A 23,897-nucleotide genomic window follows, 5' to 3' on the forward strand; every position below is an offset into this window, starting at 1 on the left:
ATCAGCCTTTGGGATTCAACTCAAATCTCCAGTCCCCATCACCTCTCCGAAGGTCGGGTAGTGTGGCTGAAAGCCCCTTTTCCCCCATTTTGGTTTGTAAATTCTTTGATATTACTGTTAGTAATATTTTTTGGATGTGTCTTCTGGGGTAAGGGAAACAAAAGAAAAAACGGGACTACATCAAACTAAAGAATTATTTGCACAGGAAAATAAGAAAGGCAACCTGCTGGATGGAGAAGATATTTGCCAGTGACTCATGTGATAAGGGGTTAATATCCAAAATATATAAGGAACACACACAACTTAATACCAAAGAAAAAACGGACAGAGGACCTTGATAGACATTTCTCTAACATGGACATACAGGTGGCCAATAGATATATGAAAAGAAGCTGAACGTCACTAATCATCAGGGAAATGCCAATTAGAACCACAGTGAGATATCCTATCATACCTATCAGAATGGCTGTCATCAAAATGTCAACAAAGAACAAGTGTTGACGAGGATGTGGAGAAAGGAGACCCTTGTGCACTGTTGCTGGGATTGCAAATTGGTGCAGCCTCTATGGAAAACAGTGAGAAAGTTCCTTAAAAAGTTAAAAATAGAACTGCCGTATGACCCAGCGGTTCCACTTCTGGGTATTTATCTGAAGAAATGCAAAAGACTAATAATTCGAAAAGACGTTTGCTTCCCTATGTTCATTGCATCACTATTTACAGTAGTCAAGATATGGAAACAGCCTAAGGGTCCATCCATAGACGGATGGATAAAAGGGAAGTGGCCCATGTACGGTGGAGTATAACTCAGCCGTAAGAAAGGCTGAAATCTTGCCACTGGCCACCGTGCCCTCTGAACTGAGAGCTCAGGGGGTATTGTGCCCAGTGACTTAGTCAGGCGGAGAAAGACAAATATATGATTCTACTTATATGTGGAATCTAAAAAATGAGTGAACAGACAAGCCTGACGGGAGGGGTGTGAGGGGGATAAGTGGGAAAAGCGGAAGGGAGCAAGATGCACAGATTGGCAGTTAGAAACACAGTGGCGGGAATGCCGATTACAGCACAGAGAGTGTGGTACTAACGACGGGTGACGTCAGATGGGCAGGAGACTTACCAGGGCGATCGCTTCGTCAGTGGTATAAACGTCTAATCACCGTGGTGTACGTTCGAAACTACTATTGTATGCAAACTGTAATTGGGAAATTTTAAATTATTTTTTGAAAAGCAGCATTGAGGTCTCGAATCAGTGTAACGGCAGGGGAGGGAAGGGCAAGAGCCTGGGGATCGAGTTGTGTCTCTCAGAGCACAGTCTCCAAAAGCAGTGATTTGTCAATATTTTTGAAAGGTAATACGATGTGTGAGTTGTCACTGCCTGATCCAAAGACATCGAACAGGCAGAGAGTGAAATGCGCTTTGAAACATCGCTGAGGCAAGCAGTGGCAAAGTGGGTTCTGTTCAAAACCCCACAAACTGGTGGCTCAGCCCCGGGCTCACTCCTCTTGTTACCAGGACCTGTTCATGGCTGGGCTTGAACTCTGATGCACTTGACAATCAAGGGACAGAGTCCAGACTGGACATGGTGACTCTTCGTGTGTCGCTAAATCCAAGATGGTTGCCAGGAGTCTGAGCCGGGCACCTGAGCAGATGGTGCTGTCCCGCGGTCAGTCATGGTGCTAGTTCTGGGAAGAAGATGCTCCGTTGCTCTTGACTTGCTCGTGAGTCAGAGCTGCCTGTGGGCCGTCATCGTGACGAGAGCAGCAGCGGACCGCTGGTTACAGAGCTCGTACCTCGGGTGGTCCGCACCCATCCAGCCTTCGTGTTACTTGCTGTGTCTCAGTTGCTGCATATCGTAGGGGTCGCATGTCTCTTTCGTGAGCTCAAAAAATATTGCAGTGCAGGGTGAAGATGCTGCACATCCCTGACCCGACCTCCCATTGCGTTCCCACACGTCCGTCACCCTGGCCCTCCACAGCTTCCCTACCATGTAAAGGTTCCGCTGAGATCACTTTGGTGGAATTTTATGGACTTCTGATTTTAGGAATGTTGAAACATAAACCGTTCGCCTCTAAACAGAGCCTGCGGTGGCCCCGCGAGTATGAGGAAGATGCCCGATGCTTTGTAACCACACCGAGGGAAATCGCGGGGTTAATAATGCTACAACATGTTTCTATTTCAAGTGTAATAACAGTGTTCATTCATTTTATTTATAGCTCCAAAAGGAATTCTTCATTTGTCTCCCGATGTTTATCAAGAGATGGAAGCCAGCCGCCACAAAGTAATCTCTGGCACTCCCCTAGGCTACTTGTCACCCAAAGATATGAACCAAGCCTCCAGCTCTTTCTTCAGTATATCTCCCTCTTCGAATAGCTCCGCCAGCGTCGCCAGGGAGCTCCTTATGAATGGAACCTCTGCAGCTGAAGCCATAGGTTTAAAAGGAAGCTCTCCACCTCCCCCTTGCTCTCCAGTACAACCTTCAAAACAGCTGGAATATTTAGCAAGGATTCAAGGCTTCCAGGTATGAATTAAAAGCAAAAACAAAAACACAAAAACAAGAACACAAAACAGTTCATTAGCTTCAAATCCTTCATCTCTGTCCATCAGAAAGCTCATTCTTGCCTGCTTAGTGTGACCGTATGCCACTTACATGGTAAATTATTCGGAACACAGAGGACGGAAAAAGGAGAGCCGTACGCACACGCCTCGTTTTCTTTTGTTACCGGTCTGCCCAGTCATTCTCTTACTGCCTGGCTCTGCTCCATTTTCCTTTTGCTTACCCCTCCTCCTTATTTAAAAAAACATTTTCATCCTCTGTTCTGTATTCCGGTTGGTCTTGATTGGGTGAGTCTATCTCCACCAAGGAAAACTCAGCCTTCATACCTCTGGTATGAGTTTTAAGCACTAAACCCCCCTTCCTTTTATAGTACGGTTGAGTTTTTCCGATGATGAGTTGACTTTCACAGCAGCGTTGAACTCGGCACTCTGTTGATTCAGGTGAACTTAGGCACCACACCCTAGAAGCCCATTATCTTAGGAATTAATTAAACATGGTATTAGAACAATAACGAGCTGCTTCCTAGTCGTTCGAGGCATAACAACATATATTTGTTTTACCGGATCGTGTTTTGAACCGTCTGGGCTGGCACCTGCCTCAGGTGTACTGACATTCTGTGTCACTGGGCAGTCTAAAACTAGCTTGTAGTCCAGTTGTGTGTATGAGTTTGGGGATGGAAACTTTCTTTTTTTCCTATTCTTTTGGGGAAAAAAAAAAAATCCAACGATCATTTAAGGATAGAACTTTTCAAAGAATCGTTCATTCTAGGAAGAGGAAATAGCTGTGTTCTGATCTCATAGTTGCCTTGAAAATTATGGACTGAAATGTCACAGCTGACTTAACGGGGTGAGCAGCAGTGTGCCCGTGCGTAGGGACATTCTGCTTCCTCAGATTTCACCGTTTTCATCCCCTTTTCCATCTTAGTCTTATTCGTTAAGACCAAAAACTGTAATTTCCTTTAGACATGCTCGAGAAGATCTGTATTATGTAGGATGATCATGTAGTCATAAAAATTTTACAAGTTAGATACAAAATAAGAAAGAAGATTACATGTTTGGGGGGGATTTTGCATGTGCTTTTTTTTTCCTTCACAGAAAATGGTTTCTTTCAGATCTGTTGCCAGGTAGTCATTAGTGTTTCTAGTTAGATTATTAATGTGAAATTAAAGAAACTGTTACCAATTAGTGGCTCTGTCATCTGAGATTTTAAACACTTTAAATTTTAGAATTTGGTTTTGTTGTTTATTATAAGAATGATAATAAATCACTGTTCAAAACGAAAAGACCTTGATTCATGCAGTGAAAGTACTGGGCAAAAGCTAAGTAATTTTTAGTTCTATCTACAATCTGCATAGAGTGAACTAGAAATAAACTGTGAGGGAAGGAAACTCACTGCTTATTTACAAATCTAGTCATTTAGAAACACCTGGAAGAACGCCACATTTTTATAGAAACAAAACACAAATTGCCTTCAAGCCTCACATTGATTTTTTTTTTTTTCCCTCGGAGATGTTATTATGGTGGATGTAACTTCGCTGCCAGAAGAACTACTTAATATTTTTAAATTTGTATTTATTAATTCTTGGCAATGACATCAGTTATAATTTTAACATATCTTTACTTCAACAATGTTTTCTCCATGGTTGGGCTGACCGCTCAGGCTGCTGCTTCTTTTTTTTTTTTAAAAAAAAAACTTATCCAGAGATACTATAACATTATTTATGGACACGTTAAACATGTCCAAATTTGTGTGCTGTGCTTTTTACATACTAATGAATACCAACAGGTGGTTTTAAAACATTACTGTGCTTCTTTGGTCGAATGAGCTTGGTAATGATGTGAAATATTGACTGTCGGATCACAATGTACAGCTGAGCAGTAAACAGAATCTGTGGGAAATAGCTTAGTGTCCTGTCAGGTGCATGGCACGTCTTCATATTGTCACAGTAGAAGGTTCTTTGTGGTTAAGATTTTTAAAGCCTTTTTCTTTATGGGCAACTTTCTTGGGTATATTTACCTGGTAGAAAAACACATAGATTGTTTTGTTTCTTGAATGTGTTAATTGGACTGTAGTTTAGAAATTATAGGGCCACGTTGTTATGGATTATATGCTATTCTGTTATTTTTGTTTCTGGAATTTCAAAACAATAAATTCTTTTCTGTGTTTTGAGGTTAGAACTTTTTTGTTATTGTACACTGAATAGATGTTATTGCTTATTGAATATTGTATAAACCCTTCCATGGCCTTCTTCGGCCATTACAATTTGATTTAAGCCTATCAGAGCCATTGTATGTGACAGCTATATTGTATTACAAAGTAAAATTATGTTAGTGTACTGAAAACTAAGTTGTTTTAACTTTTAATTTTTCATTACCCAGTCTTTAATTAAAATTTATAAATCACATAAAGCTTATTTGCTCACCACAATGTAGGTATTAAGTTCCCATTCTTTTGCTTAAGTCTATAAAAATTTTTAAATTATTATACAATTAAAGTTATTATTAATAAAGCCGACTTCACAGAGCAGAATGTGACTGAACGATTTACACATTCCAGGTCCTTCTTTCATCCTTGCTTGGGCTCACCAGAGCTGTTTTCATCACATTTTAGAAGCAAGCTTTTGGATCTCCGTCATAAATGGATATTGGTTTTTTGAAGTTTCACCGAGTGCGTTTCAATTATCCTTTTTTAAAACCTGAATGTTCATAATGCCTTATTTTCTAGAAAAAAACTTTTATGTCAGTAGGTCTGTGCATCTCAGACTTCATGCTTCCGTCAGCATGCCTCCATGACTTCTGTGGATTTCATAAAAACTCATTTGAAATTACAGTCCTACCATAGCGGGCTTTTTGTTGTGTATCTTGATACTCTTTAATTATAATGCCCAAATGTTTCGACATCATTCAGTGTTTTAGAGAAAATTATAGGAAAGACATTTGAACTGAAGTAGACTTTTTTGTTGTGTTTTGATATACATCATTCTGTTTTTACATCTTTAATATGATTTCCCATACTAATTATATTAGAAATCTCTTTGTATAATTAAATACAAGCAATTGCTTTATTTAAATTGGCCATTGGAAAATTATTATATTGGAAATGAGAATTAATTGCTGTCTTCCCTCGGTATCCATGGGGGTTTGGCTCAGGTCCCTTATGTAAAACGGCCTAGTAGTCACCATGTCCTGTGCACATCCTCTTGGGTACTTTAAATCATCGCTAGATTGAATATTATAATACCTAATGCAATGTAAGTGCCGTGTAACTAGTTATACCATGTTGTTTAGGGACTAACAACAAGACAGAAAGCCTGTACAAATGCCACCGTCGTAGGCCTGAGTACACAGCACACGTCAGCAGCAACCTAACTGTTTTTTTGAACGTTTCCAATGCACGGTTGGGTGAACCTGTGGACGCGGGACCCGCAGATACGGAGGGCTGACGGTGTTTGAGCGAGTTAGCCTTTCTCCTCGCAGTTCCTTTCAGTTCGCTCTTCTGTGCATCTCCTCGCGATCACCGTCCTTTGAGCAGCATTGTTTTCGAAACCTTCAGAGTAACATATGATAAAGTCGGTTTATTTTGCTCAAATAAAGAATGCGAAATAGCACTTAGGTGGTGTCGTAGGTAAGCCACGGTTAGTTTTTGTTTGTTTGTTTTTTCATGTCAAAAGAGTGTTTTAAGAATGGCTTTTCGTTACGGTGTGGTTTAGATGTTGGTGCCGTTTCCAGCAAGACGAGAATGTCAGTAGAAGGCTTTGAAACATCTACTTAAAACTTTATTTTCGAATACAATTCGAACTTAATGCGTTTCTACTTATATGTCACCATTTGTGAAGTTCAGTATGATTATCGCAGGCAGACCTCTTGTATAGTTACAAGCTCCTTTTAAATATTTATTTCTAATATATGACATGTGACATATTTTAACAGTGTGACCTCAGTCTAGATTGCTTTGAGACGGGTTATGGAAGGGGCTATTTAATATGAGAATTAGCCTTTTTCCTTTCTCTTTTTTCTTTCTTTTACCTCACTTTTTTGTAATCCATATATTTATTATCAAATTAGCTATTCCACCTTTTTATTTTTTGAAGAATAAGGGGGCCATTTTTGTTTTAAATCAAAGACCAGTATAAGTGAAACCATAGACTTCTAATAGGAGAATATAGAAAAAGAAATCACACTTATGCATATGATTCCCACTTAGAAATATATTTTACCCTGATTTTACTTTGTTCTTGAAATTTACCACCTCATTTCTGAGCCCAAATTTTCATCTACTCTGTTACACAGATGTTTGCGTAAAGTGATGAGAAATTACTCAAAAAGTACAATGAGTAAAACGCATTTGTTGATTTGGTATGGGGTCAGCAGATTCTTTAAAATCCCCTCAGATTTTGTCTTTTCTACTTTCCGAAGACCTTGAGGAGGTTGAGTTAGTATTTGAAGTCTTTTAAAAGTTTGGTTCCTCTAGTGACCCCAAAACTCAGGTTTGTTCTTCAAACGGGCAGCCCCCGTTCATGCAAACTGACTTTTTGTCTGTGGTATCTTTAGACCTTCATAAACTCGAGGGAAATGCAAACTACATATCGGATGACTGTACTTCCTCAAAAACCAGTGGAATTACAACAGATCAACTCATTTTGCTAAAATTTCCAACTCTATAGAGAAAAACATTACATTTGAAGAAAGAAATCCTAATGCATACAGAAACATTCTGAGCTAAGTAACAGTAGCACAGGTAAGATTCAAGCAGGCTTGAGTAAAGCTGTCTTACTATTACTGCGTAGACTAGATTATTCAAGGCTAACTGCCTGACATCACTACAGAATGTCATCCTGGAACTCAGAAGGACAAAGACATTTATCTTGAGCCTTGACCCCAGCATATACATAGTCAGACACATAAGATATTTCAAAGACAAAGTCATACGCAAACCCGGCAGGAGCCATTCCATACCCACAGTGACTTTGATGCGGATCAGAAAAAAATGGCTGCCATTATGTGTCCCCCCCACAAGTAGAAATATCTGTAGCTTCTTCTGTTTGGATCAGAATAGATTTTAATTCGTCATGAGGAGTCAACCAATTATTTGGAAATCAAATCTTTGGAGAAAAATAATTTTCCTTCTAAAGGTGAATTGCATTTCCTTTTGCTAGAAAAGGTTGGCAGTGATGTGATTTTTTACCTGGCGACATGGGATTAATTGCAGTGGCCATCTATCTGGTGCCTTCATGTCAGACTAGTATCTGTATAGCCATGCTCCTTCTCGGTCATGTTGAAATTACTGATTTCCCTCTTTCCAGCATCCAGCAATATCTGACGTTTTTCATGAATGACAAGGCCTTAAATTTCACAACTGTACTCTTCTTACCCAGGACAGCTCTGAGAAAGAGAAACTGTGTGTGGAAAACCGCATGTAAGGATTTATGCACACTGAAAAAATAACTCGTGAGGGCCATGCTTCAGTTAGGAGATGTCTGGGTAAACAAGGAAAGGAAACTGACGTCCATTGACTGACTTGTTACGTATCAGAGCGTGAAGTAGACCAAGCCGAAGTGCCTGCTACCTTTTCACTCACAATTTTTTTTTTTTTTAATCAACTATGTACAGTGTTTGAAGACTGACTGTTCCCTGTAGGTAGGGCTGGTTTGTGGTGGCCACCCGTGGTCTTCTGCATAGTGTTTTGGCTTAGTCATAGATTTCATTAACAGATTTATTTATGCCTTCAACTGTATATACAACTGAGTCTCAGTCATTTAAAAACACTGACTTTTTTGAGCTGGAGGAAACTCTGGATTTTATTCTAAGATAAAATTTTATTATGTAAATATACATTTAAGGGACTACCCAAGCAAAACATCCTGTTAGTAATGAAGTTTACTCATTTCCTGTATAGAATTCTTAGTTAATTTTAAACCCTGACAGATTTTAGGTTCTGGAAAATTCTGCCATCTTCACATGGTCACATCAGAAAGTAGATTATTAATTCAACTATTAGAGATAAAGAGTATTCGAAAAACATTCAAGATGTTTTTATCTGTAGTGTTGTCATTTTTTTTTTAAGTATAAGAAAGTCCAGAATCAAGTTTTAATGGAACATTTGAGAACACAAGGATTACTGTTGGAAAATGATAAAGTTCACAGATTGAAAAACTCTTACTAAGAGAAAAATAGTAGATAGCACAGTAAGAATAGTAATTTCAGTATGTATGTGAAGAATTAGGTGGATATGAAGGTAATCTGGCTATAGTATGTTATGTCATCCCATTAATTACCGGAATTGATTTAGCTGAAGAACCGGAAATGGAACATTCGCTTATTCACCCTGGAAAAATACTTAGTACCTACGCCTGCTGTGCCGCATGCCAGGCCCTGGGCATGGGAGGGGTTATGGTCAAGGTGGGGACAGACAGGTGAAGAAGTCAATCTACAGAACATTGTCCACTACCACACATCAGTCCTGTCTCTGGGGATCAGTGTTTGAACACTACACAACAGTTCGCTGAAAATAGAGATTTGCAGCATGCTGCATGAAGTGACGTGTGTGATGCCTGCCCCGTAGTCAGTGTCATAGCGAGTGTAACCTGGTCAGTGTTCGCTCGAGGCGTGGATACCCACGTCGAGAATCATAAATGGCAATGAACAGCTCCAACTGAACGAGTTGGGGGAGAATTCGTGGCAGAGGAGACGTTTCAAGTAAGTTTCGAAGAGTACATAAGATTTTCAGGTGGAGAAGAAGAAAAAGAGTTGCAGGCAGAAGAGGCTAAGTGGTGAAGACGTAAAGGGCGTGGTGTTTCAGAAAATGCTTGGAGTTCAAGATAAAAGCGGCTGACCGGGAGGCCAGAAAGATGTGTGCGTGGCTGGTGGTTTGACTTTTAGCCATTAGGCGGGGACCACTGGCTTGTTTTTGAAAGGATAGTAGCATTGTGGTAGATGAATTAGAAAAAAGCGAGACAGACTAATTAGTGGTTTTGCACAGATTCAAGAGAGAAATAACTGAAATAAGACCAACTTACGGCAGAGCTAGTGGGCATATGGGAGTGGGGCTAAGGTATAGTCTGAAAAAGAATTCATTTAATCGAGAGAATTAAATGCTCTCTTGTGCTGACCGCTGTGAGGATGCTTTTACCGGCCTGATCAGGGTGGAAGCTAGATTTAATGTGTTGAAGAGTTAATGGAGACTGTTTGAGGATAGACTGTTCTTTTTAAGAATTTGAGAGTGAAGGAAAGTAGGAAGGTAGTACGAATGTGACATGTTTGGGACAGGTTTTATTTTAGTGTGGATAAGATGGATAAACTTAGAGGAAGTGAATGCGTTCCATTTAAACCTGTGGCATTGAGTTGCCCGTGGGACTTTCAGATGGAGTTGCGCAGTGGGCAGTTGTAAATGGATCTGGTGATCAGCGAGAGAGAATAGGATGCACAGATTTGAGTCATTGGTAAAAAGATGTGATTGAAACCAAAGAAGTAAATAGTGAAGATTGGGCTAAGACTTAAGAGAGATTACTTAGTATTTGTTGGGATACATTTATTCATGAATTCATTATTCATTTATTCATTAATTCAACCAAAATATATTGTGCATCTGCCACGGGCCAGACACACTTCTTGGCACTGAGGATGTAGCATAAAGCAGTAGTCCCCCAACCTTTTTGACATCAGGAACCAGTCAGTGCTCCTATGAGAATCTAATGCCTGATGATCTGAGGTGGAGCTGAGGCGGTGATGCTCGCACTGGTAAATACTGATAAAGCTTCACTTGCTCACTTGCTGTGCAGCCAGGTACCGGTCCATGGCCTGGGGGTTGGGGACCCGTGGCATAAAAGACCGTCAAGGTTTCTGCTCTCACGGAGCTAACGTTAGAATGGGAGTTGGGGTGGGACGTGTTGATGCAGACAGTCACAGCTGACAAATTCCAGTGGTGTTACCCTCCTAAGGTACCAGTTGCTTGGAAATTAGTGGCGATGAATTAAGATTATTTAAGAGATATATGAGCAATGGCTATTCTCTCCAACGGTTATGTCGAAGATAACTACACTTTTTAAATGTTTTAATCAACCTCAAGATATAATTTACATGCAATAAAACACACCCATTTAGTTGTACACTTGTACAACTAAAAAATGTATATAGCCATGTAACTACCACTACAGTCAAGATGGGAATATTTCCATTATTTTGGAAAATTGTCCGGTGCCTCTTTGTAGCCCGTTTTCCTCACTTCCCCGTGGCTCCAGGCAACCAGGGTATCTTTTTGTCACTTAATACTAGTTTGTTCTCATTGCATGGATATACACCACAAATGATCAGTTTACCTACTGATGAGCATTTGAGTTGTTCTCAGTTTAGGGCTGTTATGAATAAAGCTGTTTATGAACATTTCGTACAAGATTTTATGCAGACACATTTTCAGTTCTCTTGGAAAAAGACCTTGGCGTGGAACTGCTGGGTCACATGGTAAGTGTACATACAAATTTATGAGGAACCGTCAGATCTTTTTCAATGTGCCGGGTCATTACTTTCCGCCAGCAATGTGTGAGGGTTCCGTGCGCGATATGATCAGGCCAACTCTACGAAGGGCGTAGTGGTATCTCACTGATATTTTGATTTGTATTTCACTGATGACCAACAATATGAGCGTCTTTTTTTATTGTGATTATTGGCCAATTAAATCGTTGTGAAACGTCCACATCTTTTGCCCAGTTTCGAATTGTGATTTCTTCTCATTATTATTGACTTGTAAGAGTTCTTTATATACTCCGGGTACAAGTGCTTTGCCTCCGTGACTTGTTTTTTTTTCATTATCTTAGTGTCATTGTTTGAGAAGCTGAAAGGAAGTTTTCTATTTTGATGAAGTTCGAGTTTCCATTTTCTAAATATAATTTTTGCCGTGTTGGTCCTAACTAAGAAATCTTAGTTAAGGTGGCAGTGATTCTCTCTTACTTTTTTCTTTTTCTAGACATTTTGCTTTTATGTCTAATGCGAAGATCCCTTCAAAGTTACTTTTTGTGTGCGTATGGTATGGGTCGTAGTTCACTTTCCCACAGGGTAGCCAGCTCTTTCAGCACCGTGTGTGTTAAGATATTCTGTTGATCTCCAGTCTCACCAATTCGGCTATGCTCTATCTAGGCCTGTTTTTAATCCTGCTTGGGATTCATTTAGCTTCTTAGAAAATGATCATCTAGTGGTTTTCACTAGTTTTGAAAACTTTTTGGCCACTGATTTTCAAAATATTTTTCTACCCTTTTTTCTTTCCTTTTGGGATTCTAGTTACACATATTTTGGGTTTCTTGATAATTGTCCCACATGTCTTTGAAATTCTGTTTTTCTCTGTATTTTGGATTATGTGATTTCTGTTGGCCTATTTTCACATTTAATGATTCTTCCCTCTATCTTCTGCAATTTGCTCTTAAGCCCATAGAAGAATATTTTCATTTCAATTATCATATTTTTTATATATAACATGTTTCCATTTGGTTCTTTTTAGGTCTATGTGTTGAGATTCCATATCTGTACAGTTATCGAGATCATATTTTCCTTTCATTATTTGAACATCTTTGAAATAGCTGCTTTGAAGTCTTTGTCATCTAAATCCAACACGTAGTTTCTGTTGGCTGCCGTATTCATGAGTGTGGCTCATTCTTTCCTGCTTTATTTTCTGCCTGTCATTTTTGTTCGAAAAACGGATACTGCGGATAACATGTCATAGCAACCCGATCACTTTTCCTTTTGCAGACTGTTGCTTTTGCCTGTGGTCTCGTCCTCAGTTAAGTCGCCTGCACTGAAAGTGGAAGCTTTGCGTTGCCCATGGCGACCCTGCTCAGCCGACAGCTGTGTGTGCCAACAGTTAGTTCTTTCAGCTTCCGGCTGCGGCTTTTTCCTCGCAGTCTTCCCTGTGCTCGCATAATTATTTAGGTTGAGTTCGTACTCAGATTTTTGAAGCTTTGCATTTCTTAGCTGCCAGCATTTCCCCCCTAAATTCCCAGCCGATCTGCCAGCCCATGTCCACTGATACCCCAGTCCAGTAAAGCTTTAGCTTTCTAGTACTTGAGTGGTGTGTGCCTTAGTGACCACAGTCCATCAAAAAACGTAGCCGACTTTCAGATCTTAACGGATTGCTCACTTCTTTCTGCCCACTTTTAATCGGGCCCTCCATGGTCTTTCCTGTACCTGCCGAGTTTGTAGTCAGCCAGAGATCTGGGTAGTTTATATTCACACCTAGTGTTGGACCACTCATGAAGCTACCTTACTTCTGGGATTTCTTCCCTCAATGTCCAGTTCCTCTGCCATTTCTAAACTCTTTTTCTCTGCCACCTCCAAATGGTAAGACTACAGTTTTCCAATAGAACTACAGGAAATGGGAAATACCCTCAGGCAAAAAAGAAAAGAAGAAGAAGAAGAAACTCACATTTCTTTGTGTGCTTCGAGTCTTCCAAGGAAAAGCTCTGTGGGGGTGTCTTGCCCACTTTTAATCACGTTCCAGAGTCTTCAAATGTTTTTCTTCCACTTTGTCTACATTTTATATTGTTATTTGCAGGAAGCTTTGTCCTGTGAACTTATTCTTCCTGTGAATTTATTCTTCCGTTACCTGAAGCTGGAATTCTATACCAGTTGTTTGGAATTGGCCCATTAATTATTTAACTACTAACTGGTAATCTTGACATCTGTCTTAAGAAAATAGCTAAAAATATAGGAAAAGCTGTAGGGACAGCTGTCACTGGATTTGGGGCCCACTGTAAATCCAGATGGATCTTACCTTGGGATCCTTGACTTACTTACATCTGCAAAGATGTAATTTCTAAATGAGGGCAGAGCCAAAGGTGCGAGGGGTTAGGATTTGGAAGTAGCTTTCGGGAGCCAGTATTCAGCTCTGTGCATTTATTGCTTTCTTACATTGGTATGTTTATGTCTTTCATCAAATTTAGAAAGTTTTGGTCTTTCATTTTTTTTTTTCAAATTTTTTGGCTCCCTTTTCTCTCTTCTTTCCTCCTAGGACTCATTTATACCCCCCCCCCCATTTTTTTTTTTTTTAAATTTTGTCCCACAGATTTCCTGAGGCTTTATTCATTAAATTTTTTTTTCTCTGAAATTTAGGTTATATTATTTCTATCGATCTGTAAGTTCACTGACTTTTATAAGTCTCCTTCATCCGGGGAATTTTTTTTGTTTAATTTTGGATATTGTATTTTTATTTCTAGAATTTCCATTTTTTTTGAGTTTCCTTTTTTCTGCTGACATTTTCTGTCCACCTATTCATTATATACATATGTATATATTTGTACATCCTTGAGAATCCTTACAATAGGTGCCTTTAAGCACCTTTTCCATTCATTTCAGCATCAGATATATTGGATTTGGTCCTTATTGATTGCCTTTTTACTTGAATATGAGTCACTTTTTCTTGCTTATCCTAGGCCAAGTCATTTTGGATTGCATCCTGGCTCTTGTGAATAATGCATCAGAGAGACTGGATTCTGTTAGATTCCTCCGCAGAGTTTTGAGTTTTGTTTTCCGAGGCAGTTAACCTAGCTCAACTCAGGTTCCAAACTGTTTCTCATCTTGAACTTTCTCTTTTTTTGGCTTCTGGGTCAGTAGTCTCTCCTGGTTCTTGATCAACTGCTCTGTCAAATACTGTAAAGAACCACCCAATAGAATTGCCGGTTAGGCTGTTACTGCTTTCTGTTAAGAGTAGATTCAGTGGAAACTTGTGTAATGAAGTAAACGATAGGGGAGAAAATTGAAGTTGTGATAACAGTAGTTTCCAAGAGTAAAATGAGAAGTTGCTAAAAGAATAACCTGTCATAGGTAGTATTTGCTACCAATTGGATTTGCAGTTCAAGCAGCAACTTAATTATTAGCTTTTGCAAATCAAGTAACATTTATCGATGTTTCTTGGTTCAAGTTTCTTGGTCCCCATTGCTAAGCTTCTCATGCATAAATAGGCTTATAAATTTCCCTCTCTCTAAAACTCTAACTTGAAGAGGAACCTTTAACTGCATGGTAGATTTCATACACCAGATACAGGCATGTAATTTTCAAAGCTTATCTCAAGCATCGAATTTCTAAAAGAAAAGATAATTACAAGTTGAGTCTTAGTCTGTATAATGTGATTTCATTCATTTGTTTATCCCTTCTGAGGCATCGACGTGACAAGCGCTTTGCATGCAGAGCGAAACAGATTACTCATGCCGCTAAGACACCCGTACACAACTGAGCACGTTAAATATGTGTTTACATTTTAGTCACAAAAGCATTGATTTTAGTTATGAAAAGGAGTGGGGGAAAGCTTTACAGAAAGTGGCAGACATTATCCTAATGTAATATTCCTAATAATTATACATCTTGTCATTTCTTTTTATTACGCCGTTATAGAATATGTAATAATAGTAATAAGAATATCTAGTATTTATTTTAATGCTAGCCGTGAAGCAGGCCTTGTTCTGTGTTTTTCATGGAGAAGCTCATTTATTGCTTCTAAATTAATTCATTAGTTAACTTGTATTCCAGTAGAAATAATGTAGATTTGTCCCGTTGACCATGGATAACCCAAATAAGTAAGATGATTTTACATGTCCATCAAGTGATCTAAGAAAGTAGTTAAGAAATGTTCGATACCAACCTAATCTGTTTATGAGGACAATATTTATCAAGCAGTACTATTTCGTGTTTGGCTAAGAACACGCCGTTTGTGCGTTAGTAAAGATTGAGGTCTTACGTGCGGCTAGTGTCCAGACCCTGCGAGAGTCAGGCGCGTTTTGAGTGTCCGCGGATCGAGTGCTGACCTGGCGCCCTTTCCCCCCCGCTGTTTGGACTCCTCCGTGCGCGGCTTCCATGCGGTAGCTGCCATGGGGTCCCTGCCCGCTGCTGCGGAGGAGACCCCACGGTTAATGAACTTGAGTTTGCTAACCAAACACGTTTGTGCGACACAGCGATTGTGTTGGCTGTCACAGAGGAGCGTGCAGGCCTTTCTCTTTCCTGGACGATCTAAGAGCAGCTGTCTTTAAACGTGGGTCTGTTTCACACCCTCCTCATTTTTTTGTCCCGCAGGGGGGGCGACCATTAAAAACATCTGACGGACAGCAGTTAACCGGTTTCCCGCTGAGATTAGTAAAATATTTAGTAGTCCTACGACATCAAGGGACTCCAGCCCTGCAGGAAACAGTTTGACTCAACTTTTTTGGAGGTTGGGGGTAGGAAACTTAAATTTTCATGTGGATGGCCCCTCAGAGTCTCAAATGAGCATGAAAAAAGTCTAGCTTTTTTTACTTAAATATTCTACGGCTTATAGTATTTTTCTTTGTTTCTTAAATTATATAAGTGGTTGAAGTGACTTGTGTCTCTCCTTTCAGGAAAAAGAAATCTTGAGACTGATAAAAAAATCACTATCAGAATGCACAATTATAGCATCTCATCTGGTTTATGCAATTATAAATCAAACCAGGAAACTTACTTTAAAATAAAAATTATTATAAATTTGCAAATTTCAAGAGGCCACATTGTTTAATTTACATATGTTGAAATTTCTGACTCATCTTTTAGTGGAATAGTTTCTATAAATCCACGAGAAACAGTGTCACAATGGTGGTGGTATAACTCCAGAACAAGTGCTACATTATAAAAATCAGGATTAGTGTTCACATACTAGAGTACCAAGGAAAGCAAAATGATACGATGATTTATAAACAAATCTTAAACATAGGAGATGACTTTGTAATCTTTTAAAGTTATCTTTATTCATTTTTCTTTAATCAGAAGACATTGAGATCTTCTGCTATTGTATATTGGAATTGTTAGGGCCACATTTGCAGAAACACGCTGCCTTGTTGTAGCAGAAATATTTTTCCTGTCGGTCCTGAATTTTTGTGCGTTACAGAACATCATGAAATTTTATTGCCTAATTATTTTAGCCTACTGCTGGCTCCTGCTGATCTTTGAATCATGAGAAGCATTTTTAAGTTTAGGAGGTGAATTTCAAAATGTCATTTTCACTTTCTTTCTTTCAATTCACAACTTTATGAACTCTAATGTTTTTATGTCCAAAAAATATGTTAGAGAGTCATATCAAACTTGTTTTTATAAGTGATTGGTGAGTATGTAAAGTGTGATTCTTAAGGCCTTTTATCTGCATTTGATTGTATTTTGCTTAATTTAAAATTGTGTCTTCAACCAAGTCTCCTAAATTTTTCATATGTTCTTATGTGTTTTTGGGGGGGCAGTCTCAATGCAGTGGGAGTATAAACATGGGGTGATTTTATATTTCTCCAGTCACTGCGTTCTTCCATGCTGTCAAATCTTCCATTCATGTTCTTTCATGGTATCTTTGGCAAATCTCATAGTTTTCTGGTAACCTTTAGTTTTAAAAATATAATCCAGTTCAGTGTACAACTCCAAGTTCGTATCCCCCATTGCAAGTCCATCATTTTGGCTCAAGACCCTTGGAGGACGGAAGGGTATATGTCCATTTCCTTTTCTTGTCCTCTCATTCCTGCGCCTTTGACCTTGGAGTATTTGCGATCCGCTCTGAGAGTCCTCCCCCATACTCCACCTCTGTTTCATAGTCTTACCCTTCTGGTGCTTGGGGTTTGGAGGGGGCTAGAGGAGGGGAAGACGTCACCCAGGCAGGTTCTATCTGCGGCTGGTGTGCACATCAGCGGTATTTGTTATTCCTTGGGGGCAGCATTTAGTTTCTGCCAGCTCCCCTCGTCTGTGCAGGGCAGCCGTGGCTGCTTGGCGCCTTCCCAGGGGTTTATGCTGCCGACCCCCTGTGTTGGTGGGTGTCACTTGGCTGGCCTGAGTAGCCCCTCGACTTCTGCTAAGACTCTCCCTCCAAGGGCCGTGGAGATGTGGGGCGAGCAAGCCTCCCTGCATCCTTTTCTGTTTTTAGAGCTGGTGCCTACAGCTCCTTCAACAAGCTCTCGGCTCTCTCCATACTCAGTCTCTGTATTTTCATTTGCCGCCAAACTGCTGGGGACGTACATCAGACTCAGTCCAGACTTTTTTCCAAAGGGGCCTACAGGTTCAGTTCTCAGCAAGCCTGCTGCCAGGGACGAAATCCCCCTGGAAATACCCTGTTCCTCGTAACACTGGCATTCGAGATGATTCCCTCCCATCCGCAGGATCCTTCTAGATCCTTCGAGTATTCTCTACATCTGGACCAGTTCTGTCGACTCTCCCTAAGAGGGTGGGGAAAGGGAGTGAGAACCAGCCCTAATGCTGGCAGATCTCTAAGGCTCCTTTTGTTGTTGGCTATGGGACCTCGTGTCGATTCCAGGGCAGTAGTAAAATCCTGGTGGGAACTGGTTCTTTCGCAAGTGACAAAAAGCCCAGCGACTTCAAGAAAATAGAGCTTTATTCTTCTCTCGTGCAAAGGCACGTTAGCGTGCAGCTTGGGCTAGTGTGATCGTCCGTTCGTGAACTCTCCTGGAACCCGTGTTGCCTCCCACCCACCACTCCACCATCTCTGAGTGTCAACCTCGTGGTCAAGGATGGTAATGTCCACATTCCAAGCAGCAGGTCGACGAAATGGATAAAGAAAACGAGCAAAAGGCGCGCACCTGAAATCTCTTTTAAAAGTTCCCGGGAAGCTGCCACAGAATCCTTTGATTGACATTCTACCCAGGCACATGGCTAGTCATAGCAACGAGGGAGCCTGGGAAATACGGTCTTGTTCTGAGCACCCAGGTACCCAGCTAAGAATTACTGCGGAAGAATAGTAGAGGGCAGCCGGCAATTGCTGTCACATTCACTGGGTGCTGTGACGTTTTCTTCGGTGCTGTGTGCGAACTCGTTTTACATTTTTCTTATAAGATACACACATAGGCCAATCCCGAAGATCTTATCTGCAGGTGCATGGCGTTTTATAGAGTATTGCAGGCTCACGGAGAATTATAGACAGGAGAAAAGTTACACTTTCAGTAATATATCCAGTAGTTTCCACTGAGGGAAACAAAGTTTGCAGCTGATTTTTTTTTTTTTTATTTCAGCTGGGGTTGTCTCGTGGTATTTCTGTCCCTTTTAATTTTCATTTTTCTACAAGTGATGCTAGAACTGCGTTAAGTTGGCTGACATATAAGCATGTTCACTGTCAACTTGGCTGTGTAGGAAAGTGTCACGTCTTTTATATGGACTTTCAATCACCGTCAGAGGGGGATTATGTTTTATTTTAAAGCTCGTTTTGTAATAGCACCGTATCAGACGTAATATTTTAGCTTAATCACAAATGGATGTGAACTGTGGCTGTTCCTGTGTCATTCATCACACCGGCTTTTGCGTGAAGCTGCCGTGTGACGAGGTCCGAGTTCCCCCATCCTCGCTACCCGATGCACCGTAAGCAACATGTGCTCGTTCTTGAGCTCATAAACGCCGAGGGGCCTTTTCATTCGCTCAGGAGCTAGAACACAGTGAGTCAGGACTGTCGTCGAATCTTTTCCCCCAAAGTTAACTTGGAAAAATATTTTTGTAATAAAGACTTTAAAGTACTTTGGAGACAAGGCTTCGTATGCTGACTGGATGTGAGCTCTCAATTACTTTTTATAGATTCCAGGAAGTTTCTCTGCCTTCAGGAAAGCTGACGGCTGATCTTAACAACCGCGCTGGTTTAAAAAAGTTGAATTATTAAACCATTAGACTAGGGTTCATATTGTTGTCACATACGTAATACATACACGTCTCAAAACATATGAGGACCATCATCTGTAATGAAGATGGATGCATGTATAATGCAGTGATTAGAATTAAACCTCAGACAAGGAACTAATATGTATTTTAATTTTCTTTCTCACAAATTCAAGATTCTCACCTAAGCTTTTACCCTTAATCTACACACATTTAACATAACAAAGTGAGCAAGTTAGAGCTCATAAAACCAGTCTTCCCTGTAATATAAAATTAGTAGGTATCTCATTCTATAGCCATGCTATTTTACCTTATTAGCTCAGAATGAAAATAAACACTACTTGAGAGAACTCTTTTTGAAAGTAGATAAATGGGAGGGTGGAGATTTTCCCAGCGGGAAGATGGGAATCATGCTTCCTCTGCCCCCACATACCCTACCTCTGATAGGGAGTGTCTTACATGTGTTTTTAATAATGGTTGGTTGTATTTCACTAAAAGAAAAATAATACTTGTAGTGACTTTATTTTGCTTTGCACCTTACAAATCATTTCAGTTTAATTCAATTTGATCGTAATGTCAAAATTTCAAGCAGAACATGATGAAGTGATAGATATATTTAACAGTGATTTTATAGGAACTATAATGTAGAAATCGAAGAATGTCACTACCAATTAAGTGGCAATCACACACACACAGAGTCAGAGATGAAAGAAAATTCAGGTTGACAAAGTTTCATTACAGTCAAGTGAACTTTGATGTACGTTTACCCTTGAACCCTTTATGCATCATGCGTTATGAAAAACTGCCCCATACAGATAGGTGTAGCATTGAGTCGTGAAGTTCTCTACTGGCGAGAATAATGTAAAGCATTTCCTAAACTCATAAAACTTCGAAAGTACTTAAAATAGAATGAATCATTTCCCACGGATACGGGAAGGTCCCAGTAAAGTTTTAAATATCTGCAGTATGTGCCGCATCAATTATTTGAATGTGTTTGAACTCCAGACCCTTTGACCAGGACCCGTGGTGTCTGGCTCCCCTTTACAAGTGCGGTTCAGTATCACGCGTGTGTTCCGTTATCGGTTCCTGACTGTGACAGACAGAGTGGCAAAGAGCGTGTGACCTGTCTGACGTTAGCCCCCGTGCGGACGACTGTCCATGCTATTGGAAGCACCATCGAAGCCGGCCGTGGCCGGGGATAATAGGCCACTCCCACTTTTGTGTGTAACGGCCCCACCACCACGGAAGCTCTGCACACGTGCGGCCTTGCTTTCCCTGATACGTTGTCCACTAGCACCGTTGGCTAGAGTTCGGAAAAATCAAAAATTTTTTGTTGGGAAACTGATACCTCAGGAGATTTAAATTATTTTAGACTTATAGTTTGCAATGCGTTATCATTTTCACTACAGAATTCTCTTATCGAGAAGAAATAATTGCCCTCCGAGTTATCTTTATTTTTAATAACTGTATATGGGAAGAATTGTCAGCAAAACAATGTAGATAACACTGAGCCTCCCTATCATAGACTCGGTTCTGTTGAAAAGAGTTTAATATTATAGAAAATATAAAGTAACCACGTGAACTTTCAGAACCATCAACTACTCTCATAACTTGGCATGGTATTAAAGTCAAGTTCCAGGGTTGTTTTTAGTTTTATTTCTGAAATAAAGCTAAAAAATCTGAAAATATATTGCTGCTTAATAAACAAATTCCTTTGAGTGTTTAGATAGCAGCTTGAAAATATATCCTGTTTATAAGATAATACATATTTTCAATTAGAATAATCATCAGATTAGACTAAACTAATGATCTAGGTCATAGAATTTCTCATTCGCAGTCAAAATAAATAGACATACACTGTTTACAGTGTGACCGACCAGCTGTGCTTTCTAAATTAACCATCCACATGCAGAACAATCAAAACCCACTTTCATATTTATTTCCCAGTAAATTTGGAGACTTCTAATAGTCTTGCCTGACTAATCTTTTTTTCTTTGTGTCTGAGTAGTGCCCTTGCACAGAGAGAATGAAAGAGTATGATAGTGTCTCTTCTCAAACGCGTGATTTATTGTCCAGCTCAGACAAGACCTAGCACGTCTCTGGCATTGTGGTTTTCTAATCATTATTCGTTGGTTGGTGGCGAGGCATCACACTGCTCAGGAAAGAGCAACTAATTGCTCAGAAAATCTGAGATTTGGGAACTAACCAGAGGTTAAGTTAGCCGGCGGTCTCTGGATGGATTCTGTCATCTCTTTGGGACTGACTCTGCTTTCTGGAATGTTAAATGAGGGAGTTGGGTTAGATGACTTATGAGATTTATTCCAGTGCCACCTTTTTATGATACTATAATGAATCTTCCTGCTCCTGGTCGAATGAGCCCAACCAGTGATCAACAGTTCACAGCGTGTTGATCTGGAAAGCGGCTTAGAGATCAGTCCACTGCTGCTCAGGGTTTTGCACTGACGTTTGCGCTAGCTGCAGAAGGAAGTGCAGAAGAAACCTGGGGGGCATGGCCCCAAGTAGCGTATGAAGCTGTAACTTGGCTACGGCTAGCTGCCAAGGGTACTCGGTGAGAACATTAGACGCGTTCCTGCTTCTACGGAGCTTACATTCCAGCAGCTTCGCCCCTTTGAATATTTGCCAAGAAGCCCTCTGTCTCTGTCTCTCTGTCTCTTTGTGTCTGTCTGTGTGTCTGTCTGTCTGTGTCTCTCCCTGCCCCCCTGCCTCTCTCTCTCTATCCATCCATGGCAGAAACAGATGTCAGGAGCAGCATCCTTAGGCTGAACAAGGAAATGAAAGAGCTCCTCAGAAACCCATACACCTGAGAAGAGCAGCCACTGTCATCGTGCCGGGGGTGGCGTTTCGCTTGTAAAAGCACCGGACAGGGAACGGAGACGGGGCTGAAACCCAGATTTGCCTTTCGGACCTTATCTTTTCACCTCTTGGAACTTGGCTTCTTCATGAGTAAAACAGAGGCTGGTTCAGGCTTGTGCCAAGGCCGTGTGCCAAAGCACTCAAAGTCCAGGGCTGCCGTTAGCCCATATGGCACCGCTGCGTATTAGAAAAAAGGTACCCGTTCCTCAAGGTGTCTCACTACTATCCAACAGGAAATTGTAACAGACGAGTCGCTAATAACCGCAGTGTGAATTGAGGACCCCCCCCCCCGTGCGTGCAGTGCACGACTTACACAGCTGTACGTGGTGCTCTTAAACTGCATCTATCTGGAATGTCAGTTTTATTCAGTGGTAGGTAAATAAAGTCGTTTTTATAGTAAAGCAAATACATACACATTAGAGGTGAGAAATCTGCATGAAATTTTAAGATAAAAAAGCCTTTTTCAGGAAATGTGTTGATAATGGTCAAGTGGACAGACGGTTGGGTAGATGGATGAATGAACGGAGCCGATTGGAATGATCGTTTCATGTGGCAGATGCTGCTTTGGCCCCAGACATGCAACGTGCGGGCGGCGGTGTAGTTCTTGTGCTTGCGTAGTGGGGCTCCCTGAGGAAGGGAGACACAGCGAACCTCCGTTTCACATCCCGTGGCCTCTCTGCATTATGTCGCCACTACGCTTTCCTCACACCGAGGGTCCGTCGAAGCAGAAGATGCTCCTTACGGGGCTCCCTTGGTGCTCCGTGTGGTGCTCTGTGTGATGCTCCGTGTGATGCTCCGTGTGGTGCTCCCGCAGTGCTCCATGTGGGGCTCCCGTGGTGCTTCATCCTCCCGCCTTTTCCTCTTGTCTGTCCGGTAGGCGACGCCCATGCCCAGCGCGAGCCGCGTCCTCGCCTCCTCACGTGCCGCATCCAAGCCCAGCGTCTCTTCCTCTAAAGCTCGTCTCCCACGTGACCACGCCTCACCACCTCGCACATCGCCGTCCTGCCTTTAACCCGGACGGCTGCCGTGGTCTCTGAACCGGTTTCCCTTTCCCCGCTTTTGTTCGGCTATGGTCCGCCTCCCACACAGTAGCCAGAATTATCTTTAAGTTGTTGAGATCACCTTCCTCAGCTGCTGAAGGTATTCCGGTGGCTTCCATCACACCTGCCGTAAATCCGGGTGTTGCCGCTGTGGCAGACAGCAGCCCCTGTGCGGCGTGGGCCCCGCGCCCCTCGGAGCCCGCTCGCGGCCACGGCCCACTTCGCTCTCTGTGTCCCGGGCTCGCCGGCCTCCCTGCCAGTTGCTTCGTGGTAGATGAGAGAAACCAGATGCAAGAGGCTGCACACGATGGGTTTGATTTGTGTGACGCTCTGCACAAGGCAAAACCGTAGGGATGGAAAACAGAGGCGTGGTTGCCAGGGGCAGGGGAGGGACTGACCATAAATTGCCGAGAGGGGGCTTCGGGGGTGACGGAAATGTGCTGGATCTTGATCGCGGTGATAGAAACACAACTGTACGCATTTGTCAGAGTATACACCCAAACGCGTACATTTTACTGAATGTAGATTATACTTCAGTAAACCTAACTTTAAAAACCAGGCCGGATTCACTTCTGCCCAGTCGCTCCTGCGGGTCGCTCGCTGGGAGACGTGGGAGGCTGGCGTCCCGCCCTTCCTGTGTTCTCCGCGGAGGCCGGAGCCGCTCGGGAAACGCACTGCTGAGCCCACGGCCTGCGTGCAGGTCCCCTGAGGGCCTCTGGGGGCCGGTGGGCAAGGCCCGCGTCGGACCTCCGGGGATACTCATGAGTCTCCAGAAGGGGGTCTCTGCCCGCCCTGCCCATTTCCGGGGAAGAGTCTTTA

At 41.5% G+C, this 23,897-nt stretch overlaps 1 protein-coding gene across 7 annotated transcripts in view; it reads left to right on the forward strand.

Annotated features, from left to right (window-relative positions):
* Nucleotides 1-23,897, forward strand: part of STAU2 (staufen double-stranded RNA binding protein 2) — a 202,732-nt gene that overhangs the window by 95,687 nt on the left and 83,148 nt on the right. For 6 of the 7 annotated variants that reach the window (XM_016153704.2, XM_036232789.1, XM_036232790.1 and 3 more), the window contains one exon: nucleotides 2,211-2,515. In XM_016153704.2, coding sequence (XP_016009190.1) covers nucleotides 2,211-2,515 — 305 coding nt within the window. Of the gene's footprint in view, nucleotides 1-2,210; nucleotides 2,516-5,107; nucleotides 19,182-23,897 lie in introns of those variants that run through there. The other variant, XM_036232791.1, reaches the window with a different exon arrangement.

Source organism: Rousettus aegyptiacus, unplaced genomic scaffold (assembly GCF_014176215.1).
Source record: "Rousettus aegyptiacus isolate mRouAeg1 unplaced genomic scaffold, mRouAeg1.p scaffold_m13_p_15, whole genome shotgun sequence".
Classification (NCBI taxonomy): Eukaryota; Metazoa; Chordata; class Mammalia; order Chiroptera; family Pteropodidae; genus Rousettus; species Rousettus aegyptiacus.